The sequence below is a fragment of the Ischnura elegans genome, chromosome 6 (genome assembly GCF_921293095.1).
Source record: "Ischnura elegans chromosome 6, ioIscEleg1.1, whole genome shotgun sequence".
In the NCBI taxonomy this organism is placed as follows: Eukaryota; Metazoa; Arthropoda; class Insecta; order Odonata; family Coenagrionidae; genus Ischnura; species Ischnura elegans.
The window spans coordinates 34,563,092-34,585,326 of record NC_060251.1 but is presented as its reverse complement, the minus strand read 5'-3'; the positions used below and the strand labels follow the sequence as shown (position 1 = coordinate 34,585,326).

At 38.2% G+C, this 22,235-nt stretch overlaps 1 protein-coding gene and 1 non-coding gene across 7 annotated transcripts in view; both read left to right on the top strand.

Annotated features, from left to right (window-relative positions):
• LOC124160329 overlaps positions 1-6,359 on the top strand; it is a 53,365-nt gene extending 47,006 nt beyond the window's left edge. For all 6 annotated transcript variants that reach the window (XM_046536162.1, XM_046536165.1, XM_046536161.1 and 3 more), the window contains 3 exons: positions 2,360-2,478; positions 3,638-3,857; positions 4,552-6,359. In XM_046536162.1, the coding sequence (XP_046392118.1) occupies positions 2,360-2,478; positions 3,638-3,857; positions 4,552-5,298 (1,086 nt within the window). In that variant the 3' untranslated portion in view covers positions 5,299-6,359. The remainder of the gene's footprint in view (positions 1-2,359; positions 2,479-3,637; positions 3,858-4,551) is intronic.
• An 11,357-nt stretch (positions 6,360-17,716) lies between these two features.
• Positions 17,717-17,803, top strand: Trnastop-uca. The gene has a single exon. It is a non-coding gene; the product is annotated as a tRNA-Sec (tRNA).
• The last annotated feature ends 4,432 nt before the right edge of the window (positions 17,804-22,235 follow it).

The window sequence follows — 22,235 nt, the reverse complement described above, 5'->3', positions numbered from 1 at the left end:
GTTTTTCTCTCCTGCAGTGGCTTACTAAGCACAACCTCAGAAAAAATTGATTACAGCCCTTACATTAAATTTTCAGATTGCACTCTTAAGCAGGTTAATAATACCAAATTTCTAGGCATTTCCATAAATGAAAACCTAAACTGGGATTCCCATATTAATTGTATTTCATCCTCGGTGGCTTCCGGCTGCTAGTTAATTAAATGGGTGACTCAGCGTACAAATATAGAAAGAGCCATGTCAATTTATTATGCACGTATTTATAGTAGGTTAAAATATGGTATTTTAGCCTGGGGTCACTCCCCATCTTTTTAAATTACAAAAATGATCAGTAAGAATATTATGCAAAGCTTAAAAACAACCTAGCTGCCGTAATCTTTTCAAAAGGTTACAGATCCTTCCCCTACCTTGTATATATATTTTTTATGCTGCGATGTTAATAAGAGAATTTAAACAAAAGTTGTGTCTTACCATGAATAATGTTATGATTATCATACAAGAAGTAGAAATGAGTTCACAGTGAGGAAACAAAATCTTTCTCTCTAAAGTAGAGGGCCTATCAATATGAGTATTAAAATTTATAATAAATTACCCAAAGCAATCAAAGAGGAAATCAGACCTGGCCTTTTTATAGCCAAATTAAAACAATATCTTCTAGATCATTGTTGTTATTCAATTGATGAATTTTTTGAGGATGCCCCGCAATTGCTGTATATGTATTGTAATATATGGTGAGTTTGTTTTATTTTTCATTTTGTTTTTTATGTCATTTTTCTGATGGGTCCTATATATGTATATACATATCTTTTCTATGACCAATAAAATATTGTTATTACTATAACCTCTGTCTCTTGGGCCACAGTGTGGACGTGAGACGTCATTAATTTGTTCAGGTAAACCGCATTTGAGGTTAGCTTTGGGAGAAGATGGCTTGGTGATTAACTGGTTAACACACCCGACCAGAAATCGAAGGGCCAGGTTTAATTTTAATTCAACTTTTCAAAATATCTCCTCTCAACCTCTAGTGTATCTGATTTGGATTGTTTCTGTTAGGAGTCTTGAAATTATCTTACATTGGTTTTAGTGTTTATTATATGTTGACAGTATTAGGTGATGCTATCATGATGTTGTGAAGTGGGGCATTTTAGTAATTTATATCATATGGAAATCCCTCGAAATTATAATTACAGTGAGTCCTCGTTCTACGTCACCCCGTTTAACGTCATTTCGCGATAACGTCACGAAAATTTTGAGACCGTCATTCGTTTATCGCACCTTTGCTTCGCGATAACGTCAGGTCTGGTCAGGTCTTTTAAATTTCGCGCGAGAAAAAATGCGAAGCGGCGGGCGTTGCAGGTTGTTCGTTTTGTGGGCGGTAATACAGTCAGTCTAAACGAAGTCTAAAACGGTGTGTTTAATGTCAATTTCGATTACGTTTATAGCAAATTTTCTGCAAAATGAATTCTTAGGTAGGTGCGTAAATGTCAAGTAAAGTTTTAGCAAGTTTTACTTGACATAACGGTTTTCTGGAACCTGAAAAGTGATTTCTAGGAATTTACCCGTGTAGAACTCGGAGTATTTGTAGTCACTTTTTTGCCGTGTTCTCAATAATCTTGGTTCCTGTAACTGCGACGATGTTTCAGCGATGATGATGCCCAGGCGACGCTCGAACGGGTGACCACCATAGCGAAGCCGAAAAAACAAATGCGGGAAGATACAAAAATGGAGAAGGATGTACGTCGCTGCTGGTATTGCCGTCGATGAAGACAGGGACTCGTATATATGCCATAGTTTGGCATTCCCATCGTAAAAAATGGCCCAAATATGATACGCTAAAATTTTTTCGCGTAGGAATTGTGAGGTCTAGGAGCCGATATTCACTTTTTACATTGTTCCTTATGGGATATTGTGCTTCGATTAACGTCATTTCGTTTATCGTCACATTTTTCAGGAACGGTAAGTGACGTTAAACGAGGACTCACTGTAATTAATTTAATAATTATCTGTTTATAGAGGTTGGTATTTATAAATGTAGCTCATACACTCTTAGTGAATTCCCTCTTGCTAAACCATTACTCGTACAAGGTTATCCTAATTTATTTGTGTAAGCTTTGTATCTTTATGAATTTTAATGCAAACATTTTTCACTTTGGCTTTTTAACCATTTGTAAAGGGCAGATATAGTACGAAAACAGAAAAGAGTAACAAAAGCCAAATAATGCTCTATGTATCTGAGCAAGTTGTGATTTCATTGTTTTCAAATTCTTATTATGGGCTTATTCCATTAAAATTGATCTCCTAATCAATTTTCAGTTCTATAATTTTGTTTCATCTCCCTTTGTTCTTGTGTGAACTTTTCTAGTCTTCCAAGGCTGATGATACTAAGCAGGAAAAGGATCCAAAGCCTGAGGATGCCAATGCTGTGAAAAGTGAAGAAGGTGACAACACCGAGTATTGTTCACCCAATGACCCTATAAAACAGTAAGTGTTATCACTACTCCTCGTCCAGCTTGGAAATTCTCACGCCTAGACTTTTATTCTGGGTTATATGTTTAGGGATTCATTACACTTAATGATATCATTATGGAAGCTTATTTGTGAGATATAGTGATGGATATCAACCTGTGGGCATGATATTGGTTTTAAACGGGGAGAGTTTGTATGCTCCTTAAACATTTGCTTTTCTGATTCTGATTCAGCAAGTGTAAAAGTTTTGTGATCTATGCATTATAATACTGGACAGTATCATGGTTGTAAACTGGACGGTATCATGGTTGAAGTTCAGTGGTGACCAAGTTTATTGTGTACTCTCTATGTTTATATCCTTAAATATATTTGCATTTTTAGACGGGCGGATCCAGTATTTTTTCTGGGTGGTGGGGGAGCGCAACAAGGGTCTGACAAGTCATTTCATATTTGAGATTAAAAATAAAATATAACAATTAATGTAGAAAATATTCTCTTTATTTTGATATGAAAGTCATTTATATTAAATTAAATGATTGAGGCGCTGCAATACACAAAGTAAAATGAACATAACGATAACCGTATTGAAAATCTTGTCTACTTTTTAAGCATCTGGGGGTGGGGGGGAGGGGAGGGGCATGTGCCCCTCCTAAATCTGCATATGTTTTTTGACATTAAACTCAATTAAGTTGGTGTTACTTTTTGTCTCAGAGAAGTAGCAAACATTTATTTGTAATGCCTAGAGAATATCACTCAAGGTAATAATTGATTGTATGAAATGCTTGGGATCTTACTTCTAACTATCACTTTTTTCTGTTAATTGTAGTATATGCATTTATAGATGTGCGTTCATCAAAAAATTTGAGCCTTAAGTAAGAATTATGCATAACTGAAGTATGTATGGGTATTAGGTTTAAGTATACCTGCGTATGTATATACTTAGTGAATGCAACCCCTTATTAGCATGAAACAAAACCTTATAACAGCATGCAATTCAATTATATCTGAGGCATTATTTTGTGAAGCAGCATTTTGAAATACAAGTAGAACAATTTTTAAAAGTAATTAACCATTAATTTATGATATAACTTATTCCTCTGCTGATTAAGGGTCCCTGTGATTTAGTAGATATATAGTGATAATATAATGTAATTATGGAAATTTTCCTTTTCAGGCCTTGCATTTTAATATTTGATTCTCTTGCTGGCACAAGTCGCTCAAGGGTTGTGGCAACTCTCCGTGATTACCTTAGAATTGAGTATAAAGTTAAAAAAGGTGCTGAGCGTGATTTTTCAAAGGACACTATCAAAGGTGCTTGTCCCAGAGTTCCTCAGCAAACAAATTTTGTAGACTGCGGGCTTTATGTTCTTCAATATGTTGAAAGCTTCTTTGAGGTGAGTGTGTTCACAATTTTGTGCAATGGTGTTTGTAAAACATTGAATGAATTTTAAGATCTTATAATAGATTGCTTGCAATGATGTCTATGGTAGACAAGAACTAAATTTAGTAGATTTATCAGACAGAATAATTAATTTTTTGTTGAGTAATGATAAATATAAGATTACTAAGAAGAATAGTGTGCTCAGGCTTCTTAAGTTTATAAGTCTAGACTTAAAAAAATTGCCTTTTTGCATTTCTGAGTATACATTTCTTTCCTGCGGGGCATATAATTTTGTACCCTAGATATTATGATGGTTGGGTCTCAGATCTCTTCAAGTTTTGTTTTCTTGCAAAGGATTCTTATCTTTCAGCGATGACTCAAACTTGCCTATAATACCAGTATATTTCGTTGATGAGTTGTCTCACTATAAAACATATATTTTTATTGTCTAATATTATGAAATTCATGTTTTGTAAAATCTTATGTAGCAAATCAATGGCAAATTCTGCATATTTAAATGGCTTGCATGTGTATTTGTTAGTTTTTTGTATTGTGGGTGAATTATTTGAAATTCTAAGCCATTTATGTTTATTTTAGAACTTAAATATGGCTCTACTTCTAATTTTTTGCCATTAATAAAATGTGTCTACATCACTACATCTCTCAAGTAACACTACTTTGGTATTTCTTGTTATTTGGTATTTCAGAATCCAATCAAAGATTACCGCATTCCAATACGCTCCCTCACGCAATGGTTCCCTGAGGAGGTCGTCAACCGGAAAAGAGAGGCCATTCATGAGCTTATAATCAAGCTGATGAAGGATCAGAACATCACCGTGAAGCTTCCGAAGATTATCCTTCCATCCCCATTGAGCCGAACAGTGAACTTCCCCCCTGAGGAGGAAGAAGTTGTGGTGAGTCAGGGGGACATCGGAGAGATGATAAAGATGGCACAGGAACAGGGCCCGCTGATTGTGAAAACGGACCAAAGCGGCAACCGGGCCGTCACCGGTGGCATGCGGTTGATTGCGATCAACAAGATGGGCGACAAGGTGAAAGTGGTGCTCGAGACTATGGGCAATGGAGAGCCAATGAGGGTGGAGCGTGTGTACAGTGTGAATGTGGAAGATAGGGGTGTGAGCAAGGCAGTGGTGAAGCCAGTTGCAGAGCCGACAGTGGCATTAAAGGAGGAAGGGGAGGTGGAAGAGCCAGTGCCATCGAAGGAAGCGGAGGGTTTGGAGGAGGGGGAGTTGGAAGATGAGGAAATGGAGGTCGACAAGAAGGAAGAGGAGAAGGTGGAACAGGAGGAAGAGATTCTCCGGAAGCAGGTAAACCCAGTGGTACGGTCTTACCAGGCAAACAAACGGAAATCGGTCCACAAGGAATTACCTGATTGTTCTCAAGAAATGGAAATTTGTGAGTCAGAGTCGGCAGGAAAAAAACTCAAGTCTTAGAAGGATAAAAAAAAGATATTTTCCACTTTCTTCCTCTTCCGAAGGTGTCGGAGCATGATTTCATGTGTCTGTGGTGTACATATAAATATGTGGTTTAATGTGTTGGTGTTCTGCAGCTATGCACAAATCACTTTATTTTCTTCAAATTCCTTGCATAACTTCCAGGTAAGGTGAGAAAGTATCTTACTTAGAATATGATGGCATTGCATCAAGAGTCACTGTCCACTTACTCTGGTTAAACCATTTGGTTGGTTTTTTTATGAGCTCTTTTTTTGCTTAATCGTGTCTCAAATTGCAAGGTATTAACTTACTTTTTGACTAATTACAAAGAATGTGTCAAAGAGCAAGGATTTGTTATAGTTAAATGTGATGATGTGATGGAAGTTCACCAGGGGATTAAATGCAGTGAAGAAAGCAACTATGATGTATTTTGAGGACAAAGGCAACAGAGCCTCAGAAGTTTGTTACTCATTTGTTTTGTAAAGCTTGATTTATTTTTTAGCCACGAATGATGTGAGTGATAATTTTTATTTGAAGAGCGAATGAATGATGAGTGTGTATGATTCAGCTGTGCTAATTGACCGTATTATTTCGTGTCCATTCTCATTCTTTCCTGGAGTTGTATACTTGTGACAGTTTCACTTTTTTCCATTTCTCCTGTGAACTGATGAATTATAGGCTGATATTTAGTATGAATATATGTGTTTAATATCAAGCGCAGTATGAAATCTGACCCACATTGGGCTCATATGACTTAATATTTAGGGTATCAAGGTATTGATCAAATTGCTGTGTACCCATTATACTTTTGGTCATTGTTTTTGTGCCCTTGGATTGACTATCTCACATGACCATAAGTTTTAGCATTTAAGTTGTATTTTTGTGATTAAAGGCTAGAGAATGCATGAAATTGGAGGAATGGCAGGCTGTGTTTGTAGATTTATTCATTCATACATAATTGTCTTTTCAGTTGAGTAGTTACAATGTGAATACTACCTACTGTATTTTGAAGCTACAGTTGATAAATGTGATCTAGAATAAAGCACCCTATTCGATGCGTTCATGATTCTGGCATTATTAATGAGGAAACTTTTATGATGAGAAAAATTAGTTGCAAATTAAGGAGGTTTCACAGAAGTGTTGCGAATCTCAATGAATCAACTTGATAAATTTTGAATGGTATGATGTATTTTAAATGGAATGGCCATGCATACAGCCGTATGTTATTTTATTTGTAAGCCTTATAGTATATGCATTTACACATATTCGTGAATCCAATGCCAGATGGTGGAGGGACCTTCACCTGTGGAGAGATGATCAGTGGGAAACAACCATATGTATAGTGTGTTTACGACTGGTGCCCCTGTATTTAAATTAAGCAATGGCCGCAATTATTGAAGTCTTCTAGCTTTTTAAATATATTTATGTTGGCTGAAAGCTTTTGAATAAAAGAAAAAAATAGTTTAATTTGAATAAAGTTCTTAACTTACAGTTTGAGTAGGATTCTCTATTGACAGGGTTGTACTCCTGTTGGGTGAATCTATTAGGAAACCTGGAAAGGATAAATTTTCAATCTTATCATAGGATTCCAGCTTACGTGCGATATCTAATGAAAATTCAATGCAATGTTGGTTCAGGAAGGTGTAAACATGGTGTTGATTTCCCGGGACAGTTCTTAAAAGTATGCTTGTACGGAGTGTTATTTAGACAAAACTTCAGTTGATAAAAGTTAGCTAGTAACAATTAATTCATGAGAGCATATTTCTTGGAGGCCATCTCATAAAATATTGATAAAATTAATTGTAATCTTTTTGGACACTCATAAATCACCAAATCCTCGTGTGCGCAAACAACTCTATTCACGAGACCACCTTTCCAAAGCTTCGACTTTTGGCCACTAGATGTTATACACTTTGTTTGGATTCACGAATATATGATGAAATAGTTTACTTTTCTCTAGTGAATTTATGTTTCGGCTATGCTCTTGTAAGGGTTTAAGATTCTTATATTGAAGTCCAGAATTTAAAATTATGTTATGGCAGTAATATATTTTTATTTGCAGTTCCCATAAGTATCTTTTTTTTACTTACACTGATTGGTGGCTATGCATGCTAGTGAATTACTATAGTTTCTTATTTTAAACAAAGTGGGTTCAAGTTCCAAATTAGGCATGTGGTTCATTGTAATTTCACCCTATGAATTGCAAAGGACTGGAAAAGCATATCTACTGATTCGAAAATGGTGAGGTCCGTGTGGTTGGTTTGTCGTGATTTTAATAAAACTGTTCAATAATCCCAGCTTTTCATTTGTAATATGCCTGAATTTTGGATTTGAGTCAAGTCAATATGGCTATCGCTATAGTAACTTGCAAAAATGTTGTTCGTTAAAAACTTGAAATGTGAACCTGTTGAAAAGGAAACGGCTAGATTTATAAATGAGGCATTAAACCATGCACCTTGTTATGCTAAGTATGAGAACCTATCCATTCAAAATTACAGTAGCATAAGAAAAACTGAGAACGTAATGGTTCATGTTTTACCAGAACACTGCACACTCCCGATTATCCGGGCTAATGATGGGGAGAGACGGTACTGATAATAGGAAAACACAGATAACCCAAACTTTCACTAAAATGTCTCATAATGTTCATAATTTATGTAAAACAAACAATATATATAATTATTTATACAGTTATTCTGTTATTTTAGAGTGCTTCCCAGACTCATTGAGAGCTTTTTTATTGCCTGTCCGCGATCTTTTTCGCGGCAATAATAAGGTTTTACTCGTATCATTACGGCTCCATATAAGAACTGGTTTCGAAAACCTAGCATCCGCAGCTGTGTGACCACGGATACAGAAAAGTTGTAGGCACGAGTGCTTCAAAGCCACCGCACAATTTCGGAAACAACACTTTTAGGCACCGATCCAGGTAGTCACGTTTGGAACAAGTTGCCAGGTTTGCAACTGCTACGGGATGTGTCCATGATCACGGAGTGCGATCCCTCACTGTGACACTTCGAAAACAGGAACACAGAGCTCCCGTGAATGCTGCTAGCGTGCGATTGCTTCTGTTTTACTATGGGGATTATGGATGGATGGAAATAATAAACCTGGTGTATCCTAGCATTAATATACATATGTACAGTAATTCCGGTGCTTTTTCGTCTGATTTTATTCTTTTGAAGATCGTGGAAAATATTGAGCGAGAGTGAAAATCATGCATGGATAATCCGCAGTATGGGCACCCAGATAATCAGGAGTCTGCTGCATTTACTTTATTTAGACTACTTACGAGACCTTTGAGATTCCACCAGGTTGCCATTGCGACCACTGTGGACACATCATGACTGTGATCGATCCTCTTTCTGCCTATAGATTTTTGCTGCCTTAATGTTACTACATATTTCTTGTTTGATGGAGAAAATCCCCCACCTTTAATTTTACAGTGGTTAAACTTGTACTGTGAAAAATTGAATTTTCGTAATAGCAACTCTCACAGTTCTTTTCATCCCCGTCTTTCGTGCATCCTGTAGTCTGCACCTCTTCTAGTACCTCCAGTTGCTGGTGCATATTCACTTATGTTGTTCCCTTTCAGAGCTTACTGTCTTTTGCCCTCCTGCATTTAATAACCCTTTTAACACGTTGTGTGCGGATGGCGAGAATTCTCGTCATTGTCTTCCCAAGCATTCTGGACGGATGACGAGAATTCTCGTCATTTATATGCGTCAACATTAACAATTATGTAACATGATATGCATATTCCTTACTGATTTTTCAGTTGCTTTTTGTTACTTATTATGAGTATATGTATCATAATTTTTGAAAAGGTAGTGTGTTATTATAAAATTAAGCCATTAAACTATATTTTAACTTGAGGCCGTTTGTCCGTAATGTCAAGTAACGTCAATCTCAACAGCTGCACTCTTAGGCATCCTCCCTCTTCTTTCGTTGTTGATATTTTATTTATTTGGGTTCTTGGGGTATAGGACACTCTTTCCCCATAATTTTCGGGGAGTTAAGTCATATGGCCCTAGTTCAGGCGGCAAGTTTGGACCTTGTCTCTATTGCTGCTCCTCTGAAATGCACTCTCAGCAAGTGGACCTATCTGCTCCGTCAGCATATACATTTATGACGAAAGGAGCTTGGGGACTCAAAACGAAACTCTCTTACTTCTTTGTCGGCCCTTGGTTAGGTTCCTTTCCCTTGTGCCTGGAGGAGTACGTGTTTCCTTGAGTCTCTGTGAAAAGTGAATTTGGTATTTGCTTTTTCTGCCACGAAGGTTTGTTCGTATCTCTACTCGTACCGTAAGAAGCATTCACAGGAATATACCATATTATGGCGTCGCTTAGGAAAGGCAGTGCTTTGCATGAAGAAGAAATTATGTTAGATCTGTTTGCAGATGATCTATCAGATGTACCATTAGAGTACGATGAAGAGAGCGATGAGAGTGAAAGCGATTCTGATATTGTGGTGAACATGAAAACTAGAAAATATATTCCTGTAGTGATCAGTGAAAATGACTCCGATATGAGTGCACACATAGACAGTAATTTTGCAGGAAATTCTTCTGCATGGGAAAAAATAGATTTAGAGAGAAACTTATAGCAATTTTTGGGCCAACCTGGAGTGAAGCAATTACCAGAAAATTCCACCAGTATCCTCAGCGTAGTCTCACTGTTTGTTGGTAACGACTCTTTTGAAATGATGTGCTATCTATCTATCTATCCAATTTGTATCACTGTCAAAACAAACATATATATAAAGAATTGCCAAAGGTGGTCAAATGTAACAGTAGCTAAGATGAAAAAATTCTTTGCTATTTTGATTCTGATGGGTCAAGTGAGAAAAGATACTATAGGAGTGTTGGAGCACAGATCCTTTCATTGCAGCCAACATATTTAGAAAACTATTGACGAGAAATAGATTCAAGCAGATATGGAAAGCATGGCACTTCAGTGATAATGAAGAATTTTTAGATACTACGGATAGACTATAAATAAGACCGGCTCTAGAATACTTAGTACAAAAATTTTAGACCTAATAAACCAAAACAGGAATTATAACTTGATGAAGCCATGATTCTATGGAGAGGAAGATTGAAAATCAAAACGTATTATACCGGTAAAATTTTATAATATGGGATGTTAGTTCGAATGGTTTGTATAAGTGATTCTGGTTACATTAGTAATTTGGAAATATATTCAGCTGAAGGAAAAAATTAGAACGAACTATACTTTCTCATTTATGGCCACATCTCAATCTTTGGCATCATATACATCAAGACAAATATCATCATAGCATAGAAATAGCAGAACTACTCTTGGAGAATAAAGTAAGTTTGTGGAACCATAAGGCCCAATCAGGGACTCCCTGTCATGTTGAAGTGTGGCAAAAACTTTAAAAAAGGGACAGAGCACGGTCTCTCGTAAAGGTGAAGTGTTTCTTGTGGTTTTGGGAGACAAAAGGGAAGTGAGTGAATAAGCACTATTCTCAATGCTTGCATTGGTAACTCAAAGATAAAGGATAGGGTTATAGGACTGGCAATCAAAAAACCCACGTTTATTTTGAAATACAATGAGTGTATGAAAGGAGTAGACATAACCGAGATAGACCTATCCTATTACTCCATAATGAGAAAAGCAATGAAATGGCCGAAGAAAATAGCACTGTTACTCATAAATTGTGCTCTTTTCAATGCTTTTAGGGTTTATAAAACTAAACGTTTCAAGGAGCATTTATTTCCAAGGATTTTTGCTCCAGATCGTCAAAGAGAGGGCAGTGAGTAGAGTCAGTTGAGTCATCCTTGGACAAAGACGGCAAAGATAAGCCAACAGAGCATGTCCCTTCAAGAGATCACCCACAGCACTTCTCGAGAGACCTTGGAAGACATCTCATCCCTATCATTGAAAATGGGGAAGAAAAAATAACACACCAGAAGATGCTAAGTGTGTGCTTCAAGAAAAATTAGGAAAGAGACTAGGTATGTATGCTCAAATTGCGGCGTTCCACTCCTCAAAGGAAAGGGTTTTATGGAATATCACACAAAGAAGTAATCCTGAAATTATTTGAGATTGCTACATTCGAAGTCGCATTTAAAAATATTAATTTTTAAATAAGTTATGGAATTTTTTCTATGGCTATGTACGTTCTAACATTGAGGTTTAAAAATCCACTGGAACAGAGGGTTAAAAGGCATTTAAATACCCCAGTACGCAACATGTTAAGCCCAACACTACATGTCACAACAGTAGGACAAGTTAACGGTTTTATTTCACATCCACCGCTGATAAATGCTCACGTTTTTCACACAGCTCCTCAATCTTTTTTTACTGTGGTGTAACCTATCTGATATCTAGCAATCTTAAAGAATCCTCTAAAATGACCTTTTCGAATAACCCTTTTTATAAAAGCATAAGGTTCTCTTTCATCTTCTGACACCTTTATTTTTTTGTACTATGTTTTTACACTAAGTATGTTGTAAATAAAGCATCTAATGACAAAGTAGTATTTTATAATTCCAAAAAAAATTTGGTTCAAGTAATGACATGGAAAGTCCCTCAAGTGTCACCACCAGATCTCGTTAAAATTTTGCTGAGTGATAGAAAAAGGTTACCCATGAGGTGTAGTTTTTGTTTCAGTTGCCAACAATAAATACTTTTTGAGACATTAGCGACTGAAAGTAACAAGAAAAAACCTATAGGCATCAACACTCTTTGAAATTTTTAAAAACTTATTTGTGATCCACTGATGGATCACATGAAGTACTTCTCCCAGTGGCAGATATTAATCAGGTTATCAGTCTGAATTTTCCTATTCTGAGGGCTGATTTTCGAACTCCCGCCGGCGATTTATAACTATCGAGCTATCGACTTCAATCGCTAATCACCATCGATAGAAGATGTCCACCGGGACAAAATCGAATAGAAACCATTGGAGTCCCCTTGATAGAAACTCCTTTATCATCATGATAGAAACATTAGTTCTTATATATACTAGGTCCTCAGAGTCAGAATGGTAGGACCAAGGGCCATGATAGAAATTAACGAATGGTCACTGGTGACTTCGTGTGGCATTTTTTTCTGCGCATGCGTGAAGTCAGCCATGCTGAGCAGCGCGAAAGTTAATAAAAGGGCTCGGAAGAGATTTCCCGTGTTTTTGTCCCATCAGTAGAGGATTAAAAACGAATTTCCTGTTTTTAATTATTGAAAACCTCAATTTTGGCATCTTGCTTGCTGAGGAATGAGGTTAAAAATGCGGCTTGGCGCTGGAAATTGGTGTTCTGCCGTAAATTGCAGGAATTCCTCTAAGAAAACTCAAGGTGTCAGATACTTTCGTTTTCCTAAGGACAAGAGCAGGTAATAAAAGCCAGCATTAATTACCAGGGTGATATTTCGGATCAAAAGTGCTTCATTAACCTTGAAGTCATACTGAGTCTATTTTATTTCTAGGGCTAGGAAGTGAGTTATTGCTACATACCGGTAAGGCTTGTTGGATAAATCTGCTGTGTATTTATACAATAATTGCCAAATTTTTAGCAACCATTTTGAGGATATTATGTTCCTTAACGACTTGAAAAACCGTATTCACAGCCATGCAGTGCCTACATTATTTGATGTACCGAACCCACCACCGACGGTTTCCAGCAAAAGGAAACGGCCTTTACTCCGGGAGCAACTTAAGGTTAAGAAACCTCAGTATGAAACAGGTGGAATATTTTTTATTACTGATACTATTAAATCAAATTAACATCATCTTTTGGTCCATTCTGACGCCATTAAGTATGAAATACTATGGGCTGCGAATTCAACTTGTAGGAGAGAAGCTTGAGCAGGTAGAGCCATGGGCGTACCCAGCGAGGGTCAGGGGGGGGGGGCAGCTGTCCCCCCCTAGAAGCTAAATTCGCAGAAGTCTTTAAGCAAAATCCGCACTGAACTGAAACGAAAGTATTCAACAAATTTTCTTTAAACCCACGGAAAACGATGTGTGTTAGTATAATATATGTAACTAAAATAAATATATTTTTTCTAGGAAATAATTTCATAAACTAATAAAGCGTTGTTATAATTTTCTTAAAATGTTGAATTAATTCTCCTTTTCCGTGCCAAAATGTCACAACTTAGCTTACTCCCCCCCCTCTAGTTATGATCCTGGGTACGCCCTTGGGTAGAGCAATTCAACTATTTAGGCTGCACAATAGAGGAAAACGGATACAGTAGTAAGAGAATTAGAAGAGAATTGCATTAGCAAATGAGACGTTCGTGAACAGGAAGGAGCTCATGAGGGGATCGTTATGTTAGAGTTTAAATAAATTGTTGGTGAAGAGTTTGATCTGGAGTGTAGCTCTCTACGGGGCGGAAACGTGGACACTTGAAAAATGGAAGGACGACGAGAGAAGACTGGAGGCATTCGAGATGTGGGTGTCGAGAAGAATGGAGAAGGTGAAATGGACGGAAAGGAGGAGAAAGGACGAAGTTCTGGATATGGTGGGTGAAGAGAGGCAGCTTTTAGATGAGGTACGGGGGGAGGGGCAGAAGGTATGGATGGAGCGTGTACTTAGCGGGGAGGGGGTGTTGAAAGCAGTGTTAAAGGGTAGAATGTTAGGTAAACGAGGGAGAGGAAGAAAAAGAATAGGATTTTTAGATATGATGAAAGGGTATAGGCCTTACAGTGAATTGAAGAAGGCAGTGCTGGAAGGAAAGGAAGGCTCCCAGAATGCTTCTTAAGCACTCCAAGGAAACCTACCCTAATCGGTAGAACACTAAATGATAATTATTAGCGCCCGTAACTTCAGTGACGTAAACTCAAGTATAAAATTGTTCTTAATTAACAGTTAATTGTTCGGTCCTATTAAATTGCTTCGGCGGCCGATCCTTGTCTACAGTGTAACGCAGCCAAAAATAATTTCTTGCTGCATTCTCGTTGGATCTGATATTTGTGGCGCGTAGTGAATCTTGCTTATCTTTGGTAATAGAGATGGAACTTAACGATCTTACGAAAAACAGCTCCATAATTGAGTGTACCCTACATACTCCACCCCCTAAAGTTTTCATCTGTTCACGGCCTTGCCAGGGTATAGGTAAGTGAAATCATCTCGTTTTCCCGTTCCCGAAACGAAGCATTTGTCTCGCAGGACCTGAGTTAATGAAAATGGAGACTGGCAAGCCGAAATATATCTTGCACTGAGGTACTTTCACCCGAAAACAGCGTGGAGCTCTTGTCGCGATGAGCATGTGCCCTTCTTTTACGAGACTCGAAAGACGCGTATGTACCTACTTTCATATTTTCTGACATCGTTATTCAAGCCTCCATTGGATCTTGCATTTATTTTTAAATCACCCCTCCAAAAATAATATCCAGGATTGCTCCTATCCGTTGCGTGACCTATTTTAATTTTTGTCCAGTTAATATTCATATTAATGTCCAGTGGGAGAGGCAGACAATATTCCGATCAATGAGACGATTTACGATCAATAGTAGAGAGTGAGGACGGTATCTGACGGCTGTACCCAAATGGAGGTGGAGTCGGTTTTCTTTCAACCCATTTGGCATTGGCGAATATAGATGATATGTTCTCGGAGGCAAGATCAATTCAAGTTTAGGTAACTCTTTTCAAATAAGGATTCTAAATGATATTTCATCTATCTAACTATCTACGTATATAAAAAATTATGTCTGTTTGTCTGTCCGCGATACATTTCCATACGCCTGTACAGATTCCGACCGTAGGTAGTACCGAGGTTATGTATCTCGGACTCTCTCAATCAGGGACGCCGACTTACAAAAAATATTGGGGGGCCCAAATCGGGGATCTTGTCCCGGGAAATTTTATAGGTGGTGAGTTTTAAGTTTTTTAAGTATTTTAGAGGAGTCATATGATCAACATTACAACCCTGATAACTATAATCTCGATATCTGGACACACCGGGGAAAATCGACTAGCCTGACACATATTTTCCTCACACTCATGACGAATTTTTGAGGGGGCTCGGGCCCCATGGAGTCGGCGCCACTGCTCTCAATCTCATGCTATCGAACCCCGTGGTGCTACTTTCGGTTGTGTCCGATTCGTCATTAGTGTCGTTTTATAATACCGTTTGTTAATCACATAGTACAAGAATAAAAAGTTGATTCTCGGTACGTAATGATGATAACCTGTTCAAAACGTTCCCAAAAATACGATTTAAGCAACAAGGAATAGAGAATAATTATTTTTAAACTCATTGTAATGATTATTTTGGAGTTTCTTTTCCATTAACTGACCTACGATTATTTCTCTAACCGCTAACACATTTATATTGATTATATAAGAGAGATTTTTCGTTTTCTCGAGCGAACGAATCGGACCGAACTTCGCCGTGGTATAGTCGGCGCGACGAGTAGAGGCCAATTCCAAAACAAATAATGAGGTCTATTAATAGCACGAAGTCGATCAAAAGGAATTGCAAATGTGTGGAAAGCAGTAATTTTCTCCGTAAAGAGCAGTTAAAATACGAATGATGACTTCTAGAAATCCTATCGCATTGTTCAAAAGGAGTTCCAAATAGTGGCGGATACATATGATGGGCGCAGGGGGCGCGCTCCTCCCACGCGTCCCCATATTGCCGAACAATGCGTAACCACAATTATAACTTTTTTATCTCATAAGATGGCTTTGTCTTATATACGTGTATAATCAATTTAAATAAAACTTTGCATGTGACTTCATTATCTTTTTATTACGATGAAAGTAAAGGTAGCTCAAGATATCTTTTGCGCCCCCTCTCGAGTTTTTTCTGTATCCGCTACTGGTTCCAAATGTGTAGGAAGCCGTTCCACACGAACACACACTGTACAAAAGAGTACGAAGGATTACAAATGAGTTACGAATTTCTTCATATTTCCAATTTTTGGAACAAATGAGTTAAAATGAGTTCCACAGCAGTTCCATGACAGATTTTGATGTTTCAAAATAGTTTCAAAACGGTTCCAAAGCTGTGCAAAGCAAAAATTTTTACCTGAGATGTCACGTCGTATAACCTCTGCGGTTGGGCATCCTGACGAATAGGCACACGTATTGACACGCTCAAAGAGAAAACACAAAAATCATATTTGATCATGAAATCCAAGTTTCTCACTTTTCTGGGTACTATCCTTCTCGAGCAACGTCGGGTGGCCTGCTAGTGTGTAATAAATGCTTATGATGATGCATACTACGGAATATCACTTCATGCCGCGGCCATATCCTCGCGAATGATTCATTCAGACTAAGGTGTAATATTTCGAGCCTACTGCGTGAACAGCGGTGAAATGTACAAGAATTGCTATAAGAATAATTCCTCCAGAACCGGGAATCGAACCACGGATTATTGGATTTCCGAACCACTGTACAGACCACTACGTAATCCAGGTTATTTGAGTTCCCTCGCAATAGATCCCCCCAAAGCCTCAGACAAATAAAAAAGATATTTAAAACTATTGTCTACTTTTGAGATTTAATGACTGCATCAGCTTAAATTTAATTTTTATTGCCAAAATGATGTAAAATGTATATCCAGACATGTCATTTTTAAAAAAATTTCCCGAGCATCCCTTTGCCTGGGTCAGGGGCGCAGCTAGGAATTGAGGCTAGGGGGGGTTTTAGGCAACATAGGTTTACCTGGGGGGGTGTGTGGTATGCCCGCCAGGAAAAGCGGGAGGTGCGGGGACCCTCTCCCAGAAAAGTTTTATGATAAATGGTTCAAAATGGTGAGTTTTATGGATTTCTGAGGGATATTTTATTAATCCTTAGACTCTCCTATAAGTATATTAATGAAATTGAGTAAAATGGATTTAACATAAAAGTTTCTCAGAGCTCTGGGGGGGGGGGGTTTATCCCCTTGCTGCGCCACTGGCCTGGGTCGCCACCCCCGGCCATCCCATCCCCCAAAGCATATTCCTACTTACGCCACTGTTAGGGGCCATCCATTAATTACGTGAGGCTTTACTTGAGGGGGTCCAGCCGTTTCTCACCCAATCTCACGTGGGGGAGGGTCTTGGCAAGTATCACGTAATTTATTTTCCGCAATAAACAGTATAACGCCGTGAGACAACTGGGTTGAATTGCGCAAAACGTGAGACGTGGCGCTATGTAAAACGGCCTTCTAGAAATTCACCGCATTGCACGACGCAATTATGACTGCTCCTTCATACACACGTCAGATTGTGCAAGTTCGTGCCCCGTGTTGTACGACCTTTAGAAGTGGAAGTTGTACATTTTTATTAGAACTGCAATTTGAATAATAGCTTTCCGGTTTAAATAGTTGAAATAGGCGTAGTATGATGAAAAAGATTGCTGTATAAGTCCTTCAATAATTAGGCTGGATTTAATATTTAGTTCTCACTAGCACAATTAAACCATATGTGGATGGTATATATACCAATTATTACCTTCCTCCATATTGCCCAACTGAGCTTCGGTGGTCCGGGGTGCAGGCTTCAAACCTGTAGCTGACTAACGTCAGAGTGGTTCGATTCCACCTGTTGGGCGATGTGTACGACTGTGTGGTGTAACTGATACCGTGCAGTTTTGCCGCCCTTGAAGGAGACAATGCGCGCCGCTACCTATGATGGTGACAAGGCGGAGTTATATTCGTGTTTCAACAGTTCGTTATTTACACTACGATCTCATATTCACAGTAGCCGCCAACATTAACGATCTTCTGTATTTTAGTATATTGATTCTGACCTCCGAAAATTTTGTGTGTATTCATATAGGTATGTAAGGACCATGGACCCGGGTTTCGAGTGTTTCGATTCTACCTGTTGGGCGTTCCATTTGAGCGTGAGGTGGAGCGACGTGTGCAGTTTTGCCGCATTTGAAGGAGACTCCGGACTCACGGTCCATCAAGGGACTTTGCCTAGGGAGAAAGGGGGGTTTGCCACTACCACTGGCAAATACATTGCATTTTCTCGGGCTGGAATGCCATGTTTTGTTGGTGATAGTTTCAGATTTAAAAAAGACCGTTTAGCATTAATTTATGAGTGAAGTGCACAAATCATACTTGACGTCATCATCATCACCACTGGTCAGCAAGCCTAAGATTGGTTGGACATAACTCTCCACTCAATTCTCCTCTCAGCTTATCTATTCACACCTACGTATTTGTTCTCTTTTATATACTTCTTTACCTGTTCCATATATTTTATTCGACGTCTTCCTTTTCGGTTGTTTCCATTTACTTGTCCCTCGACGATTGTATGCCATCATGTCTCAACAGGGGCGAAGCTAGGAATTAAGGCTAGGGGGGTTTAGGACATGGGCGTACCCAGCGAGGGTCAGGAGGGGGGAGCTGCCCCCTTCCTCCTAAAAGCAAACATTGCAAATGTCTTTAAGGAAAATAATATTTTTTCAAGCAAATAATTCTAAAAACTAATGAAGGGCTCTTACAGTTTCCTTAAAATGTTGATTTCATTCAGCTTTTTCCATGCTTAAATCTTACCTACAACTTGAACAACCATGGCTTGCCTCCCCCCCCTAATTTTGATCCTGGGTACGCTCTTGGTTTAGGAGCAACTAATATTGGGGTTTTGAAATACGGGAGGTGCGGGTACCCTCCCCCAAAAAACTTTTGAGACAAATGGTTCAAAATGTTGAGTTTTGCGGCTTCCTGAGGGATATTTTATTAATCCTTACACTAATCTATGAGTAATATTTATTCAATTAAGTGAAATGGATTAATATTTCTATGAGGCCTGGGTGGGTTTTATCCCCCCCCGGAAAAGCAAACATTGCAAATGTCTATAAGGAAAATAATATTTTTTCAAGCAAATAATTTTCAAAACTAACAAAGAGCTGTTTCCTTAAAATGCTGATTTCATTCACCTTTTTCCATGATTAAATCTTACCTACAACTTGAAAAACCATCCCCCCTAGCAAAATATTTGTGATCAGCACAGCAATGTCTGGCTCGGCATTAGGGAACTCGCTGGAGCTTTGGTTACAAATTAATTTAGCTAGTATGTCTTTTACACCTCGGTTATGCATACGTTTGCGCGTTGGGATGCGAAAAACGGGTAGAGGAAGTTTAAAATTTTCCCCAATTTGTGAACCGATGGTGAACAAGTAGGAATTGAGGTAGAAAGAGCATTGTGACCATTTATCTCAAGAATATTTTTATTTACAAAACATCACAGGCATCAGGAATAATGAATGAATACATCTCCTTCTACGTATTCTTACATACATGCACATCATAAATTACAGTATAAGACACCAGAACGCGCCTTTTAAAGCAACGGTAGTGTTTGTGTATTAATTATGCGGCAAAAAGGGCCATTTTTTATGGGTTGGTTTAGAGCAGTAAATTTTTTCTCGGACTAATGACAGATAAAGCAAGAATTCATACACAATCACAGACCCTTGCTCAGATCTGTGGTAATTTTGAATATAAAAATCAATTTTAAATGCTGATAACAGATATTATACACAATGAAGAGCATTATATTTATCTTTTAGGCTACAAATGGGTAAAACAGAGGTGTATTTTCTGTATTACCATAATATTATAATGAGGTCCAGCAAAAATAGGTAATAAAATAGGTAAAGAGGTAGATGTCCATGTTCATTTAAGGGTATTGAATTAGGTGATTTTACCAAATCAAGAGTCAATATTCAATAAGGAACAATTATTGAAAAAAATTACGCAGTTTTTATAATGACGATGGAAAAAATGAGAGAAAGTTAAATTAATTGATGAAATACGTGGAGGCTAAATTATAAGAGTCAAATATGTACATGCTGTCGTTGCATCTCCAATAACGCCTCCATTTTGACCTTAAGCTTTAAATGGTCGACTTTACTTTTATTTTTTCGGGGAAACGCAGTGATGCAAAACCTGCGCGTATCTTTATGTACTTTTTCACAAAAATATAATGTTGAGCAAAGGTTGTGTAACTTTTTACGCATGCAATGATATACACAGCGCTGTACCGTACGCTATAGTTACATGGAGCTATATATGTCGCATTTTCTCCTTTACCTCCTATACTAGAAAAAAATACGTACGTATAAGAAACAAATATAACTTTTCTACCTGTGGACAGGCCAGTCAGTTGGAGCATAATTGTGTCATTCCTGGGCATTTATTTCTAATGTTTAGTCTCTGAGGGTTAGATACAGCTAACAATTGAGGACAGGGGCGCAGCTAGGAATTAAGGCTAGGAGGGGTCTTAGGCGCAACTAATACTCGGGTGTCTAGGGGTATAGAATACCCGCCAGGGTAAGCGGGAGGTGCGAGGGCCCTCCCCAGAAAACTTTTAGGATAAATAGTGAAATTTACGGCTTTCTGAGGGGTATTTTACAAATGCTTGCACTGTTCTATAAGTCATATTAATGCAATTAAGTGAAATGGATTTAACTAAAAATTTCTCTGAGCTCTGGGGGGGGGGGGATTTCTAGCTACACCACTGGTTGAGGATGGTAAGAAGGTAGAACTACAGTCGTTGCAAGAGTCGCTAATCTCTTCTCTGTCAGTTAGCGAGTGCTTAGATGATATGAACACCGTGGGCTTTTGGTAAAACTTATCGTCAACTTTCATTTATCCGCTGAATTCAAGATTGGACTATAATATGCCATTGTCATTTCATCATTTTTCTCTAGCGTTGCTCATTTGTTTTAATTTGTTATGCATAGTCGTTGGGTTAATTTAATGTTTATGGAAAGATTAAGCATCGCAGTTTTCTCAAACACTTTAGAAATGGAGCAGAATACTCAACTCTCAACGCGGGTGTCTTTTCTTTGTTCACTTAATCTGGCCAGTCCAGACACACCATGTCCGTTGTCAAGCCTAATGCTGGTGGGGTCCTCCATGGGCACGCTATTATCTAGTCACCCAAACTGGTTGTTACCCACTTACTATCTCAAATATATTATTCTAATATTAAAGACTCCACTTTTGAAAAACCCATCGTGCTATTAACTACGTGACGATTTTGTATTTACAAATATATTTAATGATACAGCAGAATAACTCCAGTATAAACAATAGTCTTGGACGGGATAGGCCCCTTAATAAGCTGGCCCACCTAGATGAGGGAGGGGGTAGGAATGGTGAAGTCCTTGCTCCCCATGGAGAACTAATTTGGGGATCCGTGTAAAATAATTTTTTGTTAGGAGTGCTACACTCTTGGATAAATACAACTCAAATTTCTCTCACGTTTGGGACTTGTAGCCATACATTTGCTTATAAGCTCCCTTTATTCCTTTTCATAAAGATATAAAAAACTGTTAATCTAATAAAAATTAAATTATTTAAATAAAATTTCATTTTTATTAGTCGGGGGCGTCACAAGGGTCTTGACACCTTTGAACCCCCCTAAATCCGCCTCTTTTCGGAGCTCTATTCCTGCTGCAAAGAGCACAACCCTTTTCGTCAACCTAAGTTCTTAAACCTCCAGAACTCTAAACATGCTTTCGTAGTTCAGACCTCCACAACCACACGCTCCTCAAAGATGACTGATATTCCTCATCCGACGAACGACTATTATAATCTACTATTAAGATATTTTACAGGTTAAGGTGGGTTTTCATGGAGAATTTTGCGACTCGACCCTATCCCTCAGTTGAATTCCCCTATTAAATTCACTCCAAGGCCTATTGCATTCGATCAATTAATCTATTCTCTTCCTCCCCCATTCCCGTTTACCCAGCATTCTTTCCTCCTCTTTTAGCATACCCTATCCACACAGTACTCACACCATCCAAATCTACTTGTCTCCTTCGTATATCCAGTAGAAGTTATGAGAGACTTTAGGTGAAATGGCGGGTAAGCGATGCATCGCTGCTCTTATAAAAATATGTAACTTCCACTTAAAAAGTTTTTTTAATACCTCTGATTACGCATTTTTCCACATCATTATCACCTGGTGATACTGTATAGGCCATTTTACACGGGGCACATCTTTGCGCAGGTTAGTACTGT